This window comes from Bidens hawaiensis, unplaced genomic scaffold, assembly GCF_021521415.1.
Source record: "Bidens hawaiensis isolate Kalapana, Puna unplaced genomic scaffold, B.hawaiensis_p1.1 tig00014466_1, whole genome shotgun sequence".
Taxonomy (NCBI): domain Eukaryota; kingdom Viridiplantae; phylum Streptophyta; class Magnoliopsida; order Asterales; family Asteraceae; genus Bidens; species Bidens hawaiensis.
The window spans coordinates 96007-115045 of record NW_027492259.1 but is presented as its reverse complement, the minus strand read 5'-3'; the positions used below and the strand labels follow the sequence as shown (position 1 = coordinate 115045).

Below are 19039 nucleotides of genomic sequence, written 5' to 3'. Positions count from 1 at the left end.
GGCATTTTGTTAAAAATCCATGTAGTCTATGGTCGTTGGAAAGAATGAAAAGCGCTATGTATATGTGCACCATATAAGTCGAGCAATTTGTCCAACTTATATACCAGACAATGATCCACCACCAATGCCAGCAACTTTGGAACAGAGACTAGAAAGCGTATTTTGTGCGTTTAAAAGAAATACATAACTCACTTATGGCGGATTTGGTCCTATATGCTTGGATGTTTTGGCGCCTTCCGGGTGAAAATGAAGTCGAGGACGAGGGCAGTGATGAAGACGAAGACGAATTCGATGATGAAGACGAGGACGACGGCGACGGTGGTGCTAATGAAAACGAGGACGAGGGAGCCGATGTAACACCCCGGCTAAAGCGGAAACGCCTGAGTGTAACGTACAGCTTGCTCAAACACACGTGACACTATTAGGTGACCATAGTAACATTATTTCATTTAAATCTTCATGTAACACAAGTTTATCAAATAATACAATTTGTAACAAATAAATAAATTAATAATAAATTGTTCTTTGAATATCCTATAGGCATGCTATGTGTCTTCTAACTTTCATCCTCGTATTTTTACACCTGTAACATATGTATAAAATAAAGTCAGCTATGAACATAGCTGGTGAGTTCCCACAGTATACATAAAAATTATACAATTCATGGACAAGTGATAAACGAGCAAGTAAGTCCTTTCCAGTTGGTAACAACCAACGTACTTGGGTAATCGCGCAAGTAAGGTCCTTTTCACTTGGTAACAACCAACGTACTTGGATAATGAGGCCTTTTTCCACTCGATACAAATGGACCGGAGTGCAAAGGGGGGCATATGATCATACTTAATGAGGCTTCCCAACGTGCAAGTAATATTCGTGCAAGTAATACAAATAGCACACAAGTCCATATACGAAATGTAGTTTTGTAATAGAAGAAACCAATACTTGAATTTTAATATGGATACATATGCTACCCCAAAACAATAAAACATTAAAAAGGGGTGGTGAAAAAACTCACCTTACGTATTGAAGCAAAAAGGAGAACTCGAAAGCGTTGAAAAATGGAAAACAACCGAACGTGTCACGAAAGCCGAAACAAGTGATCCGCACTAACTAAATTGAGTAAAACGAGACTTAATCGATAATCGTATGGGATTGTTTATTGTATAACTTGTAAGGAATATTTTATATTATTTTATATTCTTTGATTATAATATTATTGTTTATGTTTTAACGAAAAATCGGTTATTAATACGATATAAGTGTTTTAACGGAAAGGATATGAAGTTTGCATGTTCGAAAACTTGAACTATTGTTTATAAGTCGAAAATATAATTATTGCTTTAATGAGATGGTTTTCAGTAAATTAAAGTTTACGTTACGATTAATAAACAATTTTTAATTACGGTTTACGAAAGCGAAAAACTTGGTTTTTAAATGTAAAATGATAAGATATATTTTATAGTTGATTTACATAATTTTTATTTAATTTAAAAAGGTTCTTATAAATTTATTTTGATTTTTAAATTGATTAAATAATTAATTAATTATTAATAAATTGATATTAAGTAATACAAAAAAAAATAGTGTTTGACCCGGGTCTTGGCTGTGTAAGTGAAGCATGTTAACCAAGTGTTCTAGGGAAAGTCATCTGTTAGAATTTGGTTTTCAATTATATTTATATACCATCTAGTCTAAATTAATAATATTAATAATGAAAATAAATATATAACAGTTTTAAAAAAAAAAAAAACAGGTGTGCGTGACCCTGTCTTGAGTTAACCAAGTGACTAACCAGTTGAGCTGCATATCAAATTCATTTTATACTTGAAATCATTATATATATATACAACAATAAGAATTCATCTTCTTCATCTTCAAGAGCATAAACCCTAATTTATCAATTGGGGTTTCTGTTCTATGTTCGTTATAATTAACTTGGGGTTTCTGTTTATTGGTTCATCGACATTATAATACACACAACAATTACCTTAATATGTTTTGTTTTGGCCGAAACCCGGTTGCCGGAAAACGAAACCCTAAAGCTTGGAATTACGGCTAAGAAACAGAGAGTTGAGATTGAGAGAGAGGAATGAGCGAGTTTAGCTTGAGGTTATGCTTCTACTTATACTAGTAATGGGAGCGTTTACGCGTCAATTAGGTTGATTTGATTTAAGAATTTTCCGGCGTCCATTACGGGATTTAATTCGCGAATAAGTTTGTTATAATATAATTAATATGTTGATTACCATGTAATATCGGCTATGTAACGCGTTAAACGAATTCCACGGGTCAAAAAGTCGAGGATTGAGGTTGTTTGGGAACTCCGGCGCCGCCACCGGCGACGGTGGCCGGAAAAACGGGGAGAGGGACGGGGGTGGGTTGGGTTGATTTTAATAATAATATAATTTAAATAAATGTTACACTTTGAACCCCTGAAGTTTCATAAACTTTTTAAATGTAATTTAAAACCTTTTAAGTTGTTATTAAATATTTAAAGTTTCACTTTTAACCCTAAACTTTATAATTAAATTATATAGTTTTCGGATTTGGATTATTTACGCGTTTAAGCTAGGTTATCGATAAGACTCGGGTTTTCATAAACAATCGAATAACAACGGACATTGAACATTTAATGTCGATGAGCATAAATACTTTGAACGATGAATCGAGTCGGAAAACATTGTCGAACGATAAAGGAATCTCGTGAATATAAAATACACACACACACACATATATATATATATATATATTTATATATATAAATACTTGAAATCAAAAAAAATCCGAAAACTCAAAACGGGCCGGGTTTTCGGGTTCGAAAAGCAACGAATGTTACAGGATTCACAACTTTTAGAAATTTCGTCCCGAAATTAAAATAAAAATAAAATTTTAAAAGAAAACAACTCATATGAGGAGTTGTTTAAAAGTTTTAACGATTTTTATATGCATATTTAAATAAAAACAATAACGTCGATCTTTAAATGGCCCGAAGGACACCACAAATGGGAATATGGTAAGGACACTTATATATAAGATGTACTAGCGGCCTATCCACCATGCCCTTATCATATTTCATTTGTCCCGTTTTTCAATATCATTCTAGGTTTCGAGTTATTGCACACAACTTACTTATTATGTCTTTCATGCGAGGACTTGGATAATTACGTGTCGACCCGTAATTACCTTTATCGTCGGATGGTCCACATAATCCGTCCCATTGTGTGGGTTGAGGTAAAATAAATTCTTATATGAAAGCTTTTAAATTAAGAATAATAAACTATAAGGATTGGAATATCACAAAAATCTATAAACAAGTCCTTTGAGTTAAGGACACGCGAAAACATTAGATCCAAATAGATGAAATCGTTGAAGTTTAAACGAAATAACAATGCAATTGAAATTCTAATGAAATAAGCAAGATCCTAGAGTAACCTAGAATAATAATAACGAATGGAAACGTTAAAGTCATGAACATCAACATACTTAGACGAAACATTGAAGTCGAGAAAAATAAATAAATAAACAAATAAATGTGGTATTGAGCTAACAAAATATAAACGTGTAAGTCGGTAAAGCATTGGATTCGAGAATAAACAAAACTCTAATAACTGAATAGAGTAAATTCTTGGAGCCAATAATGACTCGTTTAAACAATCAAAATTCCCAATAAAATATTAGTGTGAATAAAGACCACATTGAGATTAAGAATCACAAAATGAATAATTAAATTTTGAGATCAAAGTGAAACATTCGTCTCAAATTGATAAAACATTGAGAACAAAATAATTGAAACTTCAAGATCGAGTTAAGATATTGATCTCAAATTGGTATAGCATTGGGATTATGAATAACAAAATCATTCAAACAAAACGTTGAGTGGAAATAGAACAATATGACCAAACAATTCGTATAATAAAAATAAACTCAACCTGTGTATAAACATGCTCATAGTCTCCAACTTCCACTAAACGATTATGTTTATGGAAAATCGGTTATAGACCACGAGATTGAAATAACAAAGTAAACCGATCTAGAAGGTATTGATAAATGAAAATAGTTCACTAATAAACGAATAATCAAACTCGATATTAACTTCGTAGACAACCTTTGAAAGGAACTCGATATAAAACTTCATGAGAATGCCAAAACAAAAAAAAAATACCTATAGCATATGAAAGAAAGGAACACAAAAAGGTAACTTGCGATGCCCGTCTTCTCGAAATGGGTTTTGCGGTATGAAGGTTATTGTGGGGCGGTGGTATGATTTACCAATCCGAAACTCGTTGGCGTTGACAAAAGAAGGAAAACAAATGATTGATGACATTGTTTGTGAAAATCGTTTGTAAGGACGCAATGTTTAAAACTCAAAGGAAATTTATGATAATAATCATGCATATATACTTAGCTAGTTAGAAAACTTTGGAAAACTTTCGATGTAAAGGATTCCCGGTTGGTTGACGTTTTAGGAAAATAGACATTGCTAGATAAAATAACTCGTTGATGGTAATATAATAGCCTCCCGACTTAGAAATTGTTTAAAGTGAATTATTTTATTTTAATAGTTTTATTAGAATAGTAATAATAGTAATAACAATAATGGTATTAATAATGCTAATATTAATGGTAATAAAATAATAAGGTATTGGGGATAGTAGTAGTGATAATAATAATAGTAATAAAAATGAACCATTTGAATTTTTGTAAAGTTCTTTTGATGCAAAAACTGCTTGAATATACTTTGTATATGCTTATTAATGATTTTTAAAATAATAAGGGTTTGAAATTTCACGAAAGAGAATGCTTGTGAAAAAACTAAATGCGAAAAAAAAGGAGTGCAAGAAATAATGATAGGTTTGAAAAGGCGAAGTATTTAAGTCGAACATCAAATAAACTTTTGAGAGGTCAAGGAACGCGGGGTAAGGTTTTGTATGGCGGAAACAAATTAAGCCTTATAACGGGTGTGCTCGAGTTACTGCAATAGTACGAGTTTGAAGTTCGAGCATGAGGTAAAGCAGAAAGTGGGGGATAAATGATTGGGTAATAGGTCGTGGGAATAAAGGTATGTATAGTTATGAGCCAAAAGTTGATGAGTTGGCCAAATTTAACACTATTTGAGACATTTCGACATTGCGGTAGCGGAGTGGGGGGAATCGTACGTGTCATACAAAGGATGAGTTCTCGTGTAAATATCTTGGAGAGATAAAATGTAATGATTTTTTTTATAAATTTGAGGAAACTTTGTTTGTTCTTATTTATTTTTTAATATTTGTTGAATTGGTTGTGATTTTTCTACTACCACCATTACCGCCACCACCCACTGTTCGCCACCACCACCACCACCATCCACCCCCACCACCCACCCACCGTCCGCCACTACCATCGATCACCACCCACCACCATCGTCCGCCACCACCATCCATCACCACCACCCACCGTCTTCTCCATTTTCTTCATCATCATCATCATCATCTTCATCTTCACCTTCTTCATTATCTTCATCTTTACCGTCAGGTGGTAGACGGTGGTGGTGGAGGACGGTGGGTGGTGGTGATGGATGGTGGTGGCGGACGATGGTGGTGGGTGGTGATCGATGGTAGTGGCGGACGATGGGTGGTGGGGGTGGATAGTGGTGGTGGCGAACGGTGGGTGGTGGTGGTAAAATCTAGTCTCTCAAGACGAGATTTAAAAATCTCTTTTTCATAGAATTTGAAAATATGGACGGAAAAGATAGGAAACATATAAATATAGTCTCTACAGATGGTTTTTTGAGAAAAAAAGGTTTAGTAGAAATTTAAACTTTTACTCCAAGATTTCAAAATTATTTGGACTTTTCCTTTATTATTTTTCCCAAATCTGGTCTCCTCCCTAGCTTTCCTTAGTTATTTGGTCTGCTCCATCTATATTATTATTATCTTTCCCAATACGTCTAGAAAGTCAAAATTTAAAAAAATTAAGAATAAAGGATTATTTTGGGCTTTCTCAAAAGAGGCTATTTTGAGAATTTTCCCAAATTAATAATAATAATAATCTCATCCTCTTTTCAAGTCTTTAGGACGTTTTTATTGAAAAACAAATTCACCGTAATATCGAGTGTCTTTTTATCTTTTATATGATTACCATATTGTAATATAAAAATTAAAGAAAAATTAGTGGGTTTTTTTATAAATTGTGTTTTACCAAATTGTGTTTTACAAAATTGTGTTATACAATAGTTTTTTTCATTGTGTTTTTTATATTGTGTCATACAATTGTGTTTTTTTTTTCATAGTGTTTTTTTCCATTGTGTTTTTCATAGTGTTTTCCATTGTGTTTTTCGGACTTTTCCGGCGATGCGGTGGCGGTGGGCGACGGTTGTGGTGGCGGTGGGCGGTGGAGTGGTGGTTGTTGTAGGAGATGAGTGAGGATGTAATTGGGTTTTATGTAAGTGGGTTTTTGAAAATTAATGTAAGTGGGTTTTGAGATTAAAGTAGGTGAATTTTGATATTAAAATGTTAGACTAAAATACCCTCATTTCTAACCTTCTTAGAAAAATCAAACTTCTTATTTGAACCTAAGCCATAATAATAATAATAATAGAATTACCCGACCCGATAAAATGTAAGCCGAAAACTGAACCAAGGTCTTGGAAACCCTAGCTATATAAATAACCACATGAACAACAGATAATATACGCGCAGCTTCTTTCTCTTGACAACTTTGAACCTCTAGTGTAGCAGAGCAGATCATCAGATTCCATGGTATGTTCATCCTAATTGAAGCTTTACATGTTTGAATTGGATCTCGTGTAATAATGATAATAATCTGACGGTTTAAAGTATATGGTGAATGTAGGCTCCGAAGAAGGAAAAGGCTCCACCTCCGTCGTCTAAACCCGCCAAGTCCGGCGGTGGAAAGCAAAAGAAGAAGGTCCGTTTCTTGAATAATTACTTTCATTTGTTTTATATATATGTTTTACTATTTGTTCAGTTGATTTGGTTAGTTTTTGATGCATTTTAAGTATGTGTTGTGTAATTTGGGGATTAGATTGTAGATTAGGCTTTAAACTGAATGTAGTTTTGATTTGAAATTAGATCTCCTTTTAATATTAAGAAATAGACTTTGATGTATGATGCAAACTGTGAACTTTCTTGAATACTGATGTGGAACGGATATGGTAGACGCTAGTCGGGCGTTGGGGGTACCTACTGGTTAATAGGGATTAGCCGGATAGGAATTTATATGTATCTCTTCAAAATATATATACAAACAAATTTAAAATTTTATGTATAATTAATCAAATTTACTAATTGGATTGGATTAATAAGTATAATTTCATAAATACTTCAAAGATTTGACCAATTTTGACAGATTTTATTGGAATTCAACCGAGTTTGATTGATTTGGGCTGATTTGAACCTACTTTGACCGACTGCTGATTTGTTGATCTGATTAGGTGAAATCAAATTGGTAGCATACCAAAATTATCTATGACTCAAAATTATATAATATTAAAAATGCTGGAAATTAAGACTTTCTAAGACGTTTTGGAGGTTTTGTTAGGATCATTGTAGCTAAAGAAAAAATTATTTTATATTTTTGAATGATAGGCATTATGAATTTGGTTGTTTTTGAATGAAATAGAGCTTAGATTGTCTATGAATTGGCGTTTTCAGAAGTGGAGCAAGGGAAAGCAAAAGGAGAAGGTGAACAACATGGTTCTCTTCGATAAGGCGACATATGATAAGCTTCTTTCCGAAGCTCCAAAGTTCAAGCTCATCACTCCATCCATTTTATCAGACAGATTAAGGGTAACTGTCTCAAAATCTTTTATGCGTCGTTTTATGCGTTTTGTTAAGGTGTTCTTGTATGTTAATCACCACATTCAATGTTTTTTTAACTGTTAAAAATTGTCATACAGCTATTTTCACCGAACAATTGAGGTATTGCTTCAATCATATTTATAAGTTATCTTATATTGTTTATATAATTTATTTTTAGATTAATGGATCATTGGCACGTAAGGCGATCAAGGATTTGATGGCAAGAGGTGCAATCAGGATGGTGTCGGCTCATGCTAGTCAACAAATCTACACTAGGGCCACTAATACTTGAAGTGTAGTAGTTTTACTGATATTATGGGAAGACATGATTTTATCATTTTTCTGCTTCGAATTTTTGTTTATTGCAAGATCTAGTACCTTTTTTTAATGCCTTACCTTTGTTATCTTAAAAGGCCTACAGTGCTTTATGTTGATCATGAAAATCTTTGATTAGTTTTCATTTCATAGTCATCATACTTGTCATCATTCCTGGTTAAGGTTTTGGTATTGCTTGTCTAAATGTAACGTAAACTTTTGGACATGATACAAGCAATAACGGTCGGATACATGCAAAAGGTATATTTGCTGCTAGCATAGGGACATTGTTGCAGTGAAATTTATAGCAAGCCATGGTGTGATTTCGATCTACTTGTGAAGTGGAAATGTAAAATGAGTCAAATGAGCGAGTTGACACATGCTTGTAGAAGCATGAGTAAAAGAGAATCACTTGTGTCTTGTGAGACCAACAGTTTATACGAAAAGGATAAATCAACTTACATTGCATGTTTATATGTAGATGATATCGGCTACTCTGATTCATCTAATGATCTAACGATTTGTTGATTGAGTTTAAGAAGAAAATGGTTGGAGAATTTGACATGTTGTATCCAGGAGAGCTGTGCTATTTCCTTGGATTGGAGGTCAAACAAAAGACTGGTTGACATCTTTCTTTCACAAAATAAATGTGTCACTGGGCTCATTTGGCATGTAGAAGTGTAAACATGTTTCAGTTCATATGAAAGTCGGTGAAAATTTGGAGGATGATGGACTATGGCTAAGGTAAATTAGGCCATCTGGCTGAGTTCTTAATGGTTCACGAAAGTTACTGGCCACAGGAGAAGGAATGGTGACCGAAGGCAGTGGTGGTCGTGGTGACTTCGTGTTTTCGAGTGAAGTGGATGTGTAATTTGATGAGGCTGGTGTCAAACCCAGAATCGAACCCAACTACATAAGGGAAAGACAAAGACACATGCCCATTACGCACATACCCCAGAACAGCGAGTCCAAAGGAAGTACACAACAAAGGTACAAGGAAGGACAACAAACCTGTGCAAAGCGAAGCACCAACAGAATAATGACACGTGTACGCCCATTATGCACGAACTCACCTGTTACACCCCGCATGGGAAAATCAGTACAAGGAGGTGGGGCTAGCACAAACTGACACCCATGATCTCCACTATGGCTGCTATGGCAGAGATCGTCTAGCCCGGCCTCATCACGTGGTCGAATAACAAGCCTCCACCTCCAAACAAACTTAGCTATAAATAGGACCTCATATCCAACTCTCTCTCTCTCTCTCTCTCTCTCCTAGTATACTCTCTTTGTGTTTACAATCATGCATGGAGAGACCTTGATAAAGGCGATGATGACTTTTTGATAAATCTTAAAGCATCTCTCCCTTCTAACCCTTCACCCCACACTTGTTTTCATTGATTATTTGTATATATCCATTCTCAGAATCAATCCGCAAGGTTCACAATCTCAACGACTACCCATTAGGTTGAACCAATGTTTTTTCATATTTCATATCATAATTTTTGTTTTTTGTACGGAATCATAGTTTATTGGATTTAAATACTTCCAACTTTCACTTGTTAGCTGGAAACACTCCCAACTAATGAAATATTTATTACCACTCCCAACTTTAATCTTATTTTCTTTTGGCACTCCCAAGCCATTTCTAAAAATGCCACATTATAAAAAAAATAAAATCACGTTAGCTTTAGAGTGCCAGAAGAAAATAAGGTGAAAATTGAGGGTAGTGGTAAGTAACTAAGTATAAATGAGCTGGGAGTGTTACCGGACAATGAGTGAAAGTTATGAATATTTAAATCTAATAACTCTTAATAAATGCATATTTGAAATCGACATAAATGTTTTTAAGTTTATTATTATTTCATAGTTTAATAAAGGTGTATTTGAAGTGTTGGTAAATTCGATATGAAAATTCTTATATAATGGAGGACTCTCATTGATTTAACCCAAATTCGTGGATATGGGTCTTACCAAAACCAGATAGCTTTTAAACGGGTTATAACATCTCATTAAATTAAAAATTAATCTTACCAATTATTTGATAGGAAAATCCTATAAAATAAGGATATAGTAAAATTTAATATCCAATTTTTTTAAAAAAAAGATATTATTTATGATTAATAAACAATTTTATAATAAAAAACATAAGCGGGTCATGGGTCACCAAATCCAGATAGCTTTTAAACGGGTTATAGCATATCATTTTTTTATGAAACCCTTTCATCATCAAACCCTAAGTATATTATTAACTTTCTTATAGTAAAGAATATTAAAATCCAAAAAGTAAATATTAAAAAACGAAAAATGTAAAACAACCATTCTCTCAAGCCATCAGATTGCTTTATTTGTAAATGAAGACTTCTCACGCATTTGACTCAAATTCACAGGTAAATGTCTCACCAAACCCATATAGCTCTTAAACGGGTTATAACATCTCATTATATTAAAAATTAATTTCATCAAATATTTGATATGAAAATCCTATAAAATAGGGATATACTAAAAATTAATATCCTATTTTATTTAAAAAAAAGATATTATTTATAATTAAGAAACAATTTTATAATAAAGAAAATAAATGGGTAATGGGTATCACCAAACCCAGATTGCTTTTAAACCGGATTGTAACATATCATTTATTTGTGAAATCATTTCATCATCAAACCTCAAGTATATTAATTATTAAATTTCTTACAACAAATAAAATTAAAATCCAAATATACATACATAAATATTGAAAAAGAATAATGTAAAACAACCTCCGTAATACGGGGGATAAAATCTAGTATATATATAATTGAATAAAATAAACGGTTTTATACCTCCACCGTAACATGAGAATGTTAATACTAATTTATATATAACCATAAAAACAATTTTCTCCTTACTCTCCCCGTAATACCTAACTTAATAATTTAACCTAATATAATTGATTAATATCTTAATAAAATAAACTGGTTTTAGTTTAATGTTAAAAAGAGGTTGAAGCGTCAAACTCCATCAACCTTGTGAGGGATGAGGATCCTCCTTTTTCAAATAAAATAGTTTATTTAAAAATTCTCACCACATGCTCAAACAACACCCCGACCCCTTCACTATCTATTTTTTTAAAAGGACACCATCTAATTTAATAGTTTAACCTAATCTAAATAATTAATATTTTTATAACATATATTAGTTTCACTTCAATGTTAAAAGCTAATATATTTATATTTAAATTAACAATTTAACCTAATTTTATACATTAATATTTAAATAAAATATATTAATTTAAGTTTAATGTTAATAAATAGTGTTTATTTTTCAACAACAAACTTTAGTTCAAGTAAACTAGACAATTTGGATTTTAATAATCCCATCTTTTTACAGTTGGCCGACAATAATCTCACTTCAAAAAATAATTGTCACCAGTTTCAACTTTCAAATAAAATGCAAGTTGACAAACCACATGACCATTTGTAACTAAATCATATATTTATAATATATATATATATACTTGTACATGACTACATGTTATGGCTTTATATATTTTTGAACAGTCAAAATTTAATAGAAACCAAAATGGAAACCCCTAGCCAGAAGCTAGGAGTCCAAGAAATTCATGTGCAGATTAAACTAATTTCTAAAAATCCCATATATCTTGATAAAAAGTTAGATAAGTAACTAATAACAATTAACAACTGCCAGTTAAAAACATTATCATCGACAAGTGATGGGACCAAAAGTGATCTACGAGGTAGAGCACTCACTTTACTAGTAAGAGGTATGGGGTTCATATCTCACTATCACCAATTTATATGGGAGATATAGGGGATGACCCTGGCGAGTCCTGATCTCACCCGACTTTACCGGCTCCTCGCTGTCGTGCCGTTTGGCGGGCTTGGAGGTCGGGTTTTATCCGGGGAATCCCTCAATAGGTGAACCGTTAGGGGCTCCGTCCGTCCGGACTCGTGGCCGGCTCGGGCTACCTTTAACCAATGGGAACCACGTACGAAGTATCCGGCGTTACTTTGTTGGTCGTCCTAAAAAAAATGATCCACGAGGAATGGAGGAAAGAGGTCTGATTGTGGGTCCTGCTGTTATTGACGACAAAAGGACTTCTCGTGGGACCTGTTGTAAGGGTGGGACGAGGTTGTATTGGTCACTGTTCTTTTAAAAATAATAAATATTAATTTTATTAACAAAGCCGGCCAATAATATTTTATTTTAATTTAAACATAAATGCATAATTATATTTGTAAACTTCTCTATACTTCCTGCAAGAGTGCAAGAACATTAGAAAGAGACCAGACATGAAACTTTTGTAAAGTCATCCTACTACACCTAAATTGTTTTATATACTAGTTTAGATTTTGGTTTCCATTTATTTATTCTTGTTATTATCTTTTGAACCCGTGTATTACATGAGATTCGAATAAAAAAATAATTAAGTCCATTATTAGAAATAAAGACACGAAATTAAAGGTAAAAAGGAAATTAAATATATAGTACAAATAAGAAGTCTAGAATCTCAAATTTGCATTTATATCGAAAACCTAGAAACAAATTAAACATTGCTATGAGTTCAACACTGTTATGAGTTCGAAAAAGATGTAAAAACGGATTCAAATGGATTCACAACAACAATAAATCAAAAAAAAAAAAGAGAACATAGAATGATTTGGTACATGTCTATGAGTTCAATATTGCGAGGAAAAGTTGTTTATTTATATGATCCTATTTCTTTTGTTGAAGTTGATTATATGATAAATGTTTATGAAATCAAAAAAACCGGAATTAACGATTTCCAAAAAACATACAACTCGGATTTATAATTTTTCATCAAAAAACATGAATTATAGGACTCCAAATTTTTTAGGTATAACTAATCATGGTTATAATGTTTAATAGTTTTTAGAATGATTATGCTTAGAAAATTAAATAAAATATTTAAAATTAAAGAGTAAAGTGTTAAAATCGTCCCTGAGGTTTGGTTAATTATGCGATTTTCATCCAAAAAGTATTTTCGTGCAAGTAGACCACCGAGGTTTCCCAAATCTTGCCGATTACATCCAAATCGCCAACTCTGTTTAATTTCATTGTTAAGTTAAGGGTAAACCTGAATTTTCGCTAAAGTGTGAGGGGGCACTTTGGTCTTTCTAACATCTTCATAACTTAATTCTAAATTACACTTTACCAAATTATCATCGCCACAACACTTTCATCATCTCTGTTTCTACAGCCAAGAACATCACAAATTAAAGAAATATTTTGAAAAATTAGTGGCTTCAAGAATCAAGATCATATTTTCAAATGTCAAACTTTATTCTCTTATCACAAAAACTTTGAACTGCCAAATTGCCAACCACCATCGGCTTCCAACCCAGCCCACCCCGCCTCTCTCTCTCTCTCAAACCTACAACTTTCAGGCGGGTTGCCGATGGCGGACGAAAACCTTGAACATCTAAGATCGTCGGTGATAAACGTAAACTCTAGGTCAACGGTGGTTCATGTGGTGGTCGCCGGAAAAACGATTGATAGCCGCCGTCGCTGGAAAAACCTTTTTCCGCCACCGATGTTGTCAATCTCGACTCCGTCGCTACTGCTGCTGCTCTCTCTCTCTCTCTCTCGATCTGTGATTCAGAGCACCCCTATGTAGATCTGAGGTGATGGCGGTGGTTGGTCGTCGCCGGAAAAGCTTTGACGGTGGCCGGTGGGGATTCGGAAGGGAGGGTGGGGGGGCGATAAGTTTGTTGCAGATGGTAATATGCAGATGGTATAGTGTATCAAAGGTTGGGTAATATTTTTAAGATTATTGCATATTCTTTATTTTTATTATTAATATTAATTAACAAAAAATAAAAAGACAGAACTGCCCCTGAATTAACGATGAACTTAAACAGAGTTACCAATTCGGACATAATTGGTAAGATTTGGGAAACCTTGATGGCCCACTCGCAAAAAAAAACCTTTTTGAACGAAAATCGTATAATTAACCAAACCTTATGGACGATTTTAGCACTTTACTCAAAATTAAATAATCACGTTAATTGGAAATTTAAATTAAGTACCATAATTAAAACTTTATATAGTGAAGTGAGAAGTTTTGAATAATTCAAATCGATTTCAAGAGTCCTTATTGTTAAAAAAATGCTGACTTCTTTAATAAAAAGTAAGGTATACATTGAGAATAATTATATTTTAGGTATTAAATTGTTCTAAATGGTCGTTAATATGTTTATAATATCTTGTCTTGAAATATGCTGAAAATGTTGTAACTCATGGGTCAAACCATTTTTACCCATGACTCATGGATAACATAGATTAAGAAGAAGAGAGATTAGAAAATTATGAAGGAACTTTATGCTAGGATTGAATAGGGTTATGACAACTAAGCATTATTATTTTTGTTTATAGTAAGATAGTAAGATAAGATTTGACTTCCTTATCATGCATTATTTAGTTGGTTTATTGGATTTTTGTAATCTTTATTGAATACCTGTTTGATAGTTTAAATACCTGTCTTTTAAAAATATATTTCTTTATAATATTTATAAATGAAATATCTAAGCCATCAGATTACCTCTAATGACTATGTCTCCAATCTTCGATCAGTCTTGCATGTCAGTTCTATTCTTTACAGTTTCCCTGAAATGTGGGGGAAAATACGTCAACACACAGCCGGTGAATGACGCTGACTCAATAATACCATTGTGAATATCAATAATAATACCTTTGTGACATTACTCATTAGGCACCCAACTTAATTGGGTTACAATTACCCTAAGTACATGTAAAATTAATCATATACACAATATCATTTCTCTGAACAGTCCTGTAGACTTCCAGAGGCGTGTTTGATGATATGCATGGCCTCGGGGAACTCCGAATCACCATGTATGTATGGATCCAGACACACGTATACTCTTAATCTAAGTATGCCCGTTTCTTATTATTGCAACATAAAGTTTTAAGGATTCGTAAATCCTATGTAAACAGTTCAGACTCTAAAAGAGTTGTAAAAGTTTAGGGCGTATTCACCTGTTGGTGCATAAATGTCAGTAGCTCATAGTCTAGTGTCTGTAATCGAGTCTGTAATGTTATTTATGTTTTTGTTTAAGCGAAGTTGTTAACAAGTTCGCCTAGGCGAACTTGTTGAACAAGCGAAGTTATGGACAACTTCGCCTGAACATATCAGGCGAAGTTGTCGTGTATTTATATACCAGCTTACGGCTTGGTTTAGAAGTTAGTCGTTTTAGTTAATCGAGTTGATCTAAGCTGGTTTGAGTTCATTGTAACGTGAGGACGAGAGTCTGTATCAGTGATTCATATCACGTGAGTTCAGTTATTAATATATAACGTGTTTCGGTTTATTCGTGTGTGTTTGTTTGGTTTGCTTTCTACGCTCGTAACGATCTACGCAGGGATTCCGCACCTGAGTAGACCGAGATATCTCGTGTGATCCGTCCAGGGAACCTACAATTGGTATCAGAGCATTTGCTCGATTGTGTGGTTCGGGATATTCACGCGGGTGTAGAAATCGTCCCCGTTTCGACTATTCGCGGGACGTGTTTTCTGTGTTTTTGATCATTCTTACCTCCTACCATCGTGTTCAAGCCTTTACACCGTCAAAAACCTCGTTAAAATCCGATTTACAGATCTGCAAATCTTCCGTGTTCATCAGGCGAAGTTGCCGTCACTGTGCGTAGGGTTTCGGCGAAGATATAAGGTTAAGCGAAGTTATCCACAACTTCGCCTACCTTCTCAAGTTCGCCTAACTCAAGCGAAGTTCTCTACAACTTCGCCTACCTCTTAAGTTCGCTTACCTCAAGCGAAGTTAAGAATCAGCGAAGTTAATCAGCAGTGTTATCAGCGAAGTTCTTCAGCGAAGTTCTCTACAACTTCGCCTACTTCAAGCGAAGTTATCCGTAACTTCGCCTACAGTACTTTAATATAAAAAAAAAAAAAAAATTCTTAATTTTTCAGGTTTCTTACTTTTCGGGAAAGATGTCGTCGATCAACATCTCTGAGTTAGTGAAGATGGAAGTTGAAGCAGGGTCAGCTACCAAGGCCCCAAGATTGCTGAAGGGAACCGATTTCGTTGCATGGAAGGATCGGTTCATACAATATGTCAAGTACCAGGATGCGAAGATGTGGGTATGCATCCAGGATGGTTATATTCCACCAGTTATGGAGTATGAAGGTCGTGATCAAATTAAAAAGTATAGTAAAATGGAAGAAGAAGAGAAAAAGATGTATGAGGCCGAGAGCAAGGCTCATGCTGCTATTACTATGGCTCTTCCTCAAGAGATCCTTCATACGTTCAGAAAGTATACGTCAGCAAGAGAGCTTTGGGAAGCTCTTGAGAACAGATTTGAAGGGAATGTAGGAATCCGTGCTTCAAAGATAAAATTGCTCAAAACCCAGTTCTCAGTCTTCAAGTATTTGAAGAATGAATCCTTAGATGATATTATCACTCGATATTACCATCTGATGACTGAATTGAGCAACTATTCAATTTCCTACCGAGAAGAAGAAATAGTTGAGAAGCTTCTAGATGCTCTCCCACCAAAATGGGAGATGTACACTGTGCTGATGAGGGAAGACAAGGACTTTCCCACATATGATCTTGAAACGGCAGTCAACAAGCTCAGAACTTTTGAGCTTAACATGGTCAGAAAAGAAACTCCTATGGATCAGGTTCAAGATCCAGGTATGTATGGAGCTAAAGTCAACACTAGCTCAGGATCGAAGACTGAATCTGCTGCCTACTACTCGAAAGGAGAGTCGGGCGCAAACTCATCACATGAGGGTCACGTGTCAGTCAACACAAATGGTGATGTTTGCTATGTAGCAGGTGGATCGAGTGGTTCTCAACCCCAGGTAAGCAAGAGTAGTTGCTCTCCAAGTACTCCCAGCAACAACTACTCCAAGATGCCTATGAGTGTCAAGTCTGCTGAAGAGCAGTTTGGTCTCTATGCTTCTTTTATTGCTTCCTATGAGAACTACATTCAAGGGAAAGTGGTTGATCCAGCTATGTTGGATGAAGATTATGACCAGATTGATGCTGATGATCGGAGGAAATGGATCTGCAATGGCAGATGGCCATGATCGTAAGAAGAGTGAAGCGGTTTATGAGGAAGACCGGTAGGAAGTTTGTCGGTGGAAAGCCAGGGTTTGACAAGGCAAAGGTGAGATGCTACAATTGTCAACAAAACGGTCACTTTGCAAAGGAATGCAGGAATGAGCGTGTAGAACGAAGTCAGGGCAGGTCTACACAGCAAAGTGGAGGTTCTAAAGATTATATTGCGATGATGTCCAGAGAAGATGGTGAATACAACTGGAACCTGCTGTCTAAAGAAACTTTTGAGCAGGCAAATTTGGCGAAGGTTGAAACTGAAGAAAGTGAGAAGGTTACCGGAGAAGAAAAAGCTTTCATGGCAGATGTTAAAGATCAGCTCTCCGAGGTATGTCCTAAACCAACTTGTTCAAAATGTGAGAACTTGTCTGAGCAACTAGCAACCATAACTGATCAGTATGTTAATTTGGATGCTGAGTTTAAAACTTTAAAAGAAGATCATCACTTTATTAAATCAAGAGAAAATAATTATAAAATTAAAATAAAAGCTTGTGAAAAAGATGTTAAAAGTCTAAAAACAAAACTTGCTGAAAAAATTGAAGTGATTGATTTAAGCTATGAAGTTTTGGAAGAAAAGACCAAACTAATTGCTGAGAGAGAAAAACAGATTGCTGACCACCAAGTGAAAGTGGTGGAACTGAATCGAAAACTGGAGCAATTCAGAAATTCCTCTGCTATTCTTGATCACCTTGTTAGTGATCAAGGTTCCTCTGTCAAGAGGGGAGGAATCGGTTATCATGAGGTTCCACCACCGTACAATCACAATTACACTTTTAACCCTAGTGTTCAGAAATCTGTTGACTTTGAGGTTGCTCAGACAGTGCCAATTAAAGTAACTGTTAAAGAACCAAATGTTAGTAGAGGCGAAACAAGTTCGCCTGTTTCAAGTGTTGAAATTTCTGATCAAAGTCCAGTCTCGTCAGATTCGGATAAGTCATCCGAGTCTGGTAAGGCAAAAGAGGAGGTTGTGTTACCCAAGAGTGGAGAAAAAGGTAAAACAAATAAAAGGAGTACTCCACTAAACCCGTACGTCCCACCATATGTGAGACGAACGGGCGGTAATATAGCCTCGACATCTAAAACACCTGTTGATAAAAAGGTTGAACATAGGTGTTGTTTTAGGTGTAATCAAATGGGGCACCTAGTTGCAGATTGCCCTCTGAAACAGCGATTCAGAGGTGTAAGGCCTACTAAAGCTGAGAATAAACCTAATAGTAATTATCATGCTGCTAAAAATGAAAACCACTTAAAATTCAAAAATGTGACTAATTCAGGTTTTCATAGAAACAAATCTCAGTTTTACACTGCTAATAACCAAACCACAAGTTATAATTCTTTCAATTCACAAAGGTTTGGTAGGCCTCACAATCAATCTTCAAGGAGGTTTCCTAATAGGACTTACAGGAATTTTCGAGATACTAACTTTGGAAAGCCAAAGTTTGGGATGTATAGATCCAAGACCAATTGGTCTTGGGTCCCTAAATTCTAATCTTTTGCTTTATTGTGCAGGAACAGTTGAACAGGGCTGCCAACAATCTCTGGGTTGTAGATAGCGGCTGTTCCGGGCACATGACGGGTAACAAATACTTGTTACATGATTTGAAACCTGTTCAAGGAGGGAGAGTGAGCTTTGCCGGTGAAAGTGGTGGCAAGATTACTGGAATGGGAACGGTGTCAAACGGAAAGATGACTTTGGAGAAGGTTAACTTTGTAGAAGAATTGAAGCACAATCTGCTGAGTGTGTCGCAGATCTGTGATAAGGAGTACACCGTTCATTTTACAAAGAATGAGGCGATTGTGTTGA

At 34.8% G+C, this 19039-nt stretch overlaps 1 protein-coding gene across 1 annotated transcript; it reads left to right on the top strand.

The window, feature by feature from the left end:
- Positions 1 to 6636: 6636 nt before the first annotated feature.
- LOC143546786 (small ribosomal subunit protein eS25) lies at positions 6637 to 8210 on the top strand. Its single transcript, XM_077038372.1, has 4 exons — positions 6637 to 6737; positions 6832 to 6906; positions 7653 to 7787; positions 7978 to 8210. Exons 1-4 carry the CDS (start codon positions 6735 to 6737, stop codon positions 8089 to 8091), a joined length of 327 nt encoding a protein of 108 aa, XP_076894487.1. The 5' UTR covers positions 6637 to 6734; the 3' UTR covers positions 8092 to 8210.
- The last annotated feature ends 10829 nt before the right edge of the window (positions 8211 to 19039 follow it).

Coding starts and splice junctions, on each gene's coding strand:
- LOC143546786 (XM_077038372.1), top strand. Junction 6,907..7,652: donor GTGGAAAGCAAAAGAAGAAG/GTCCGTTTCTTG, acceptor TGGCGTTTTCAG/AAGTGGAGCAAGGGAAAGCA. Junction 7,788..7,977: donor TTTTATCAGACAGATTAAGG/GTAACTGTCTCA, acceptor ATTTATTTTTAG/ATTAATGGATCATTGGCACG.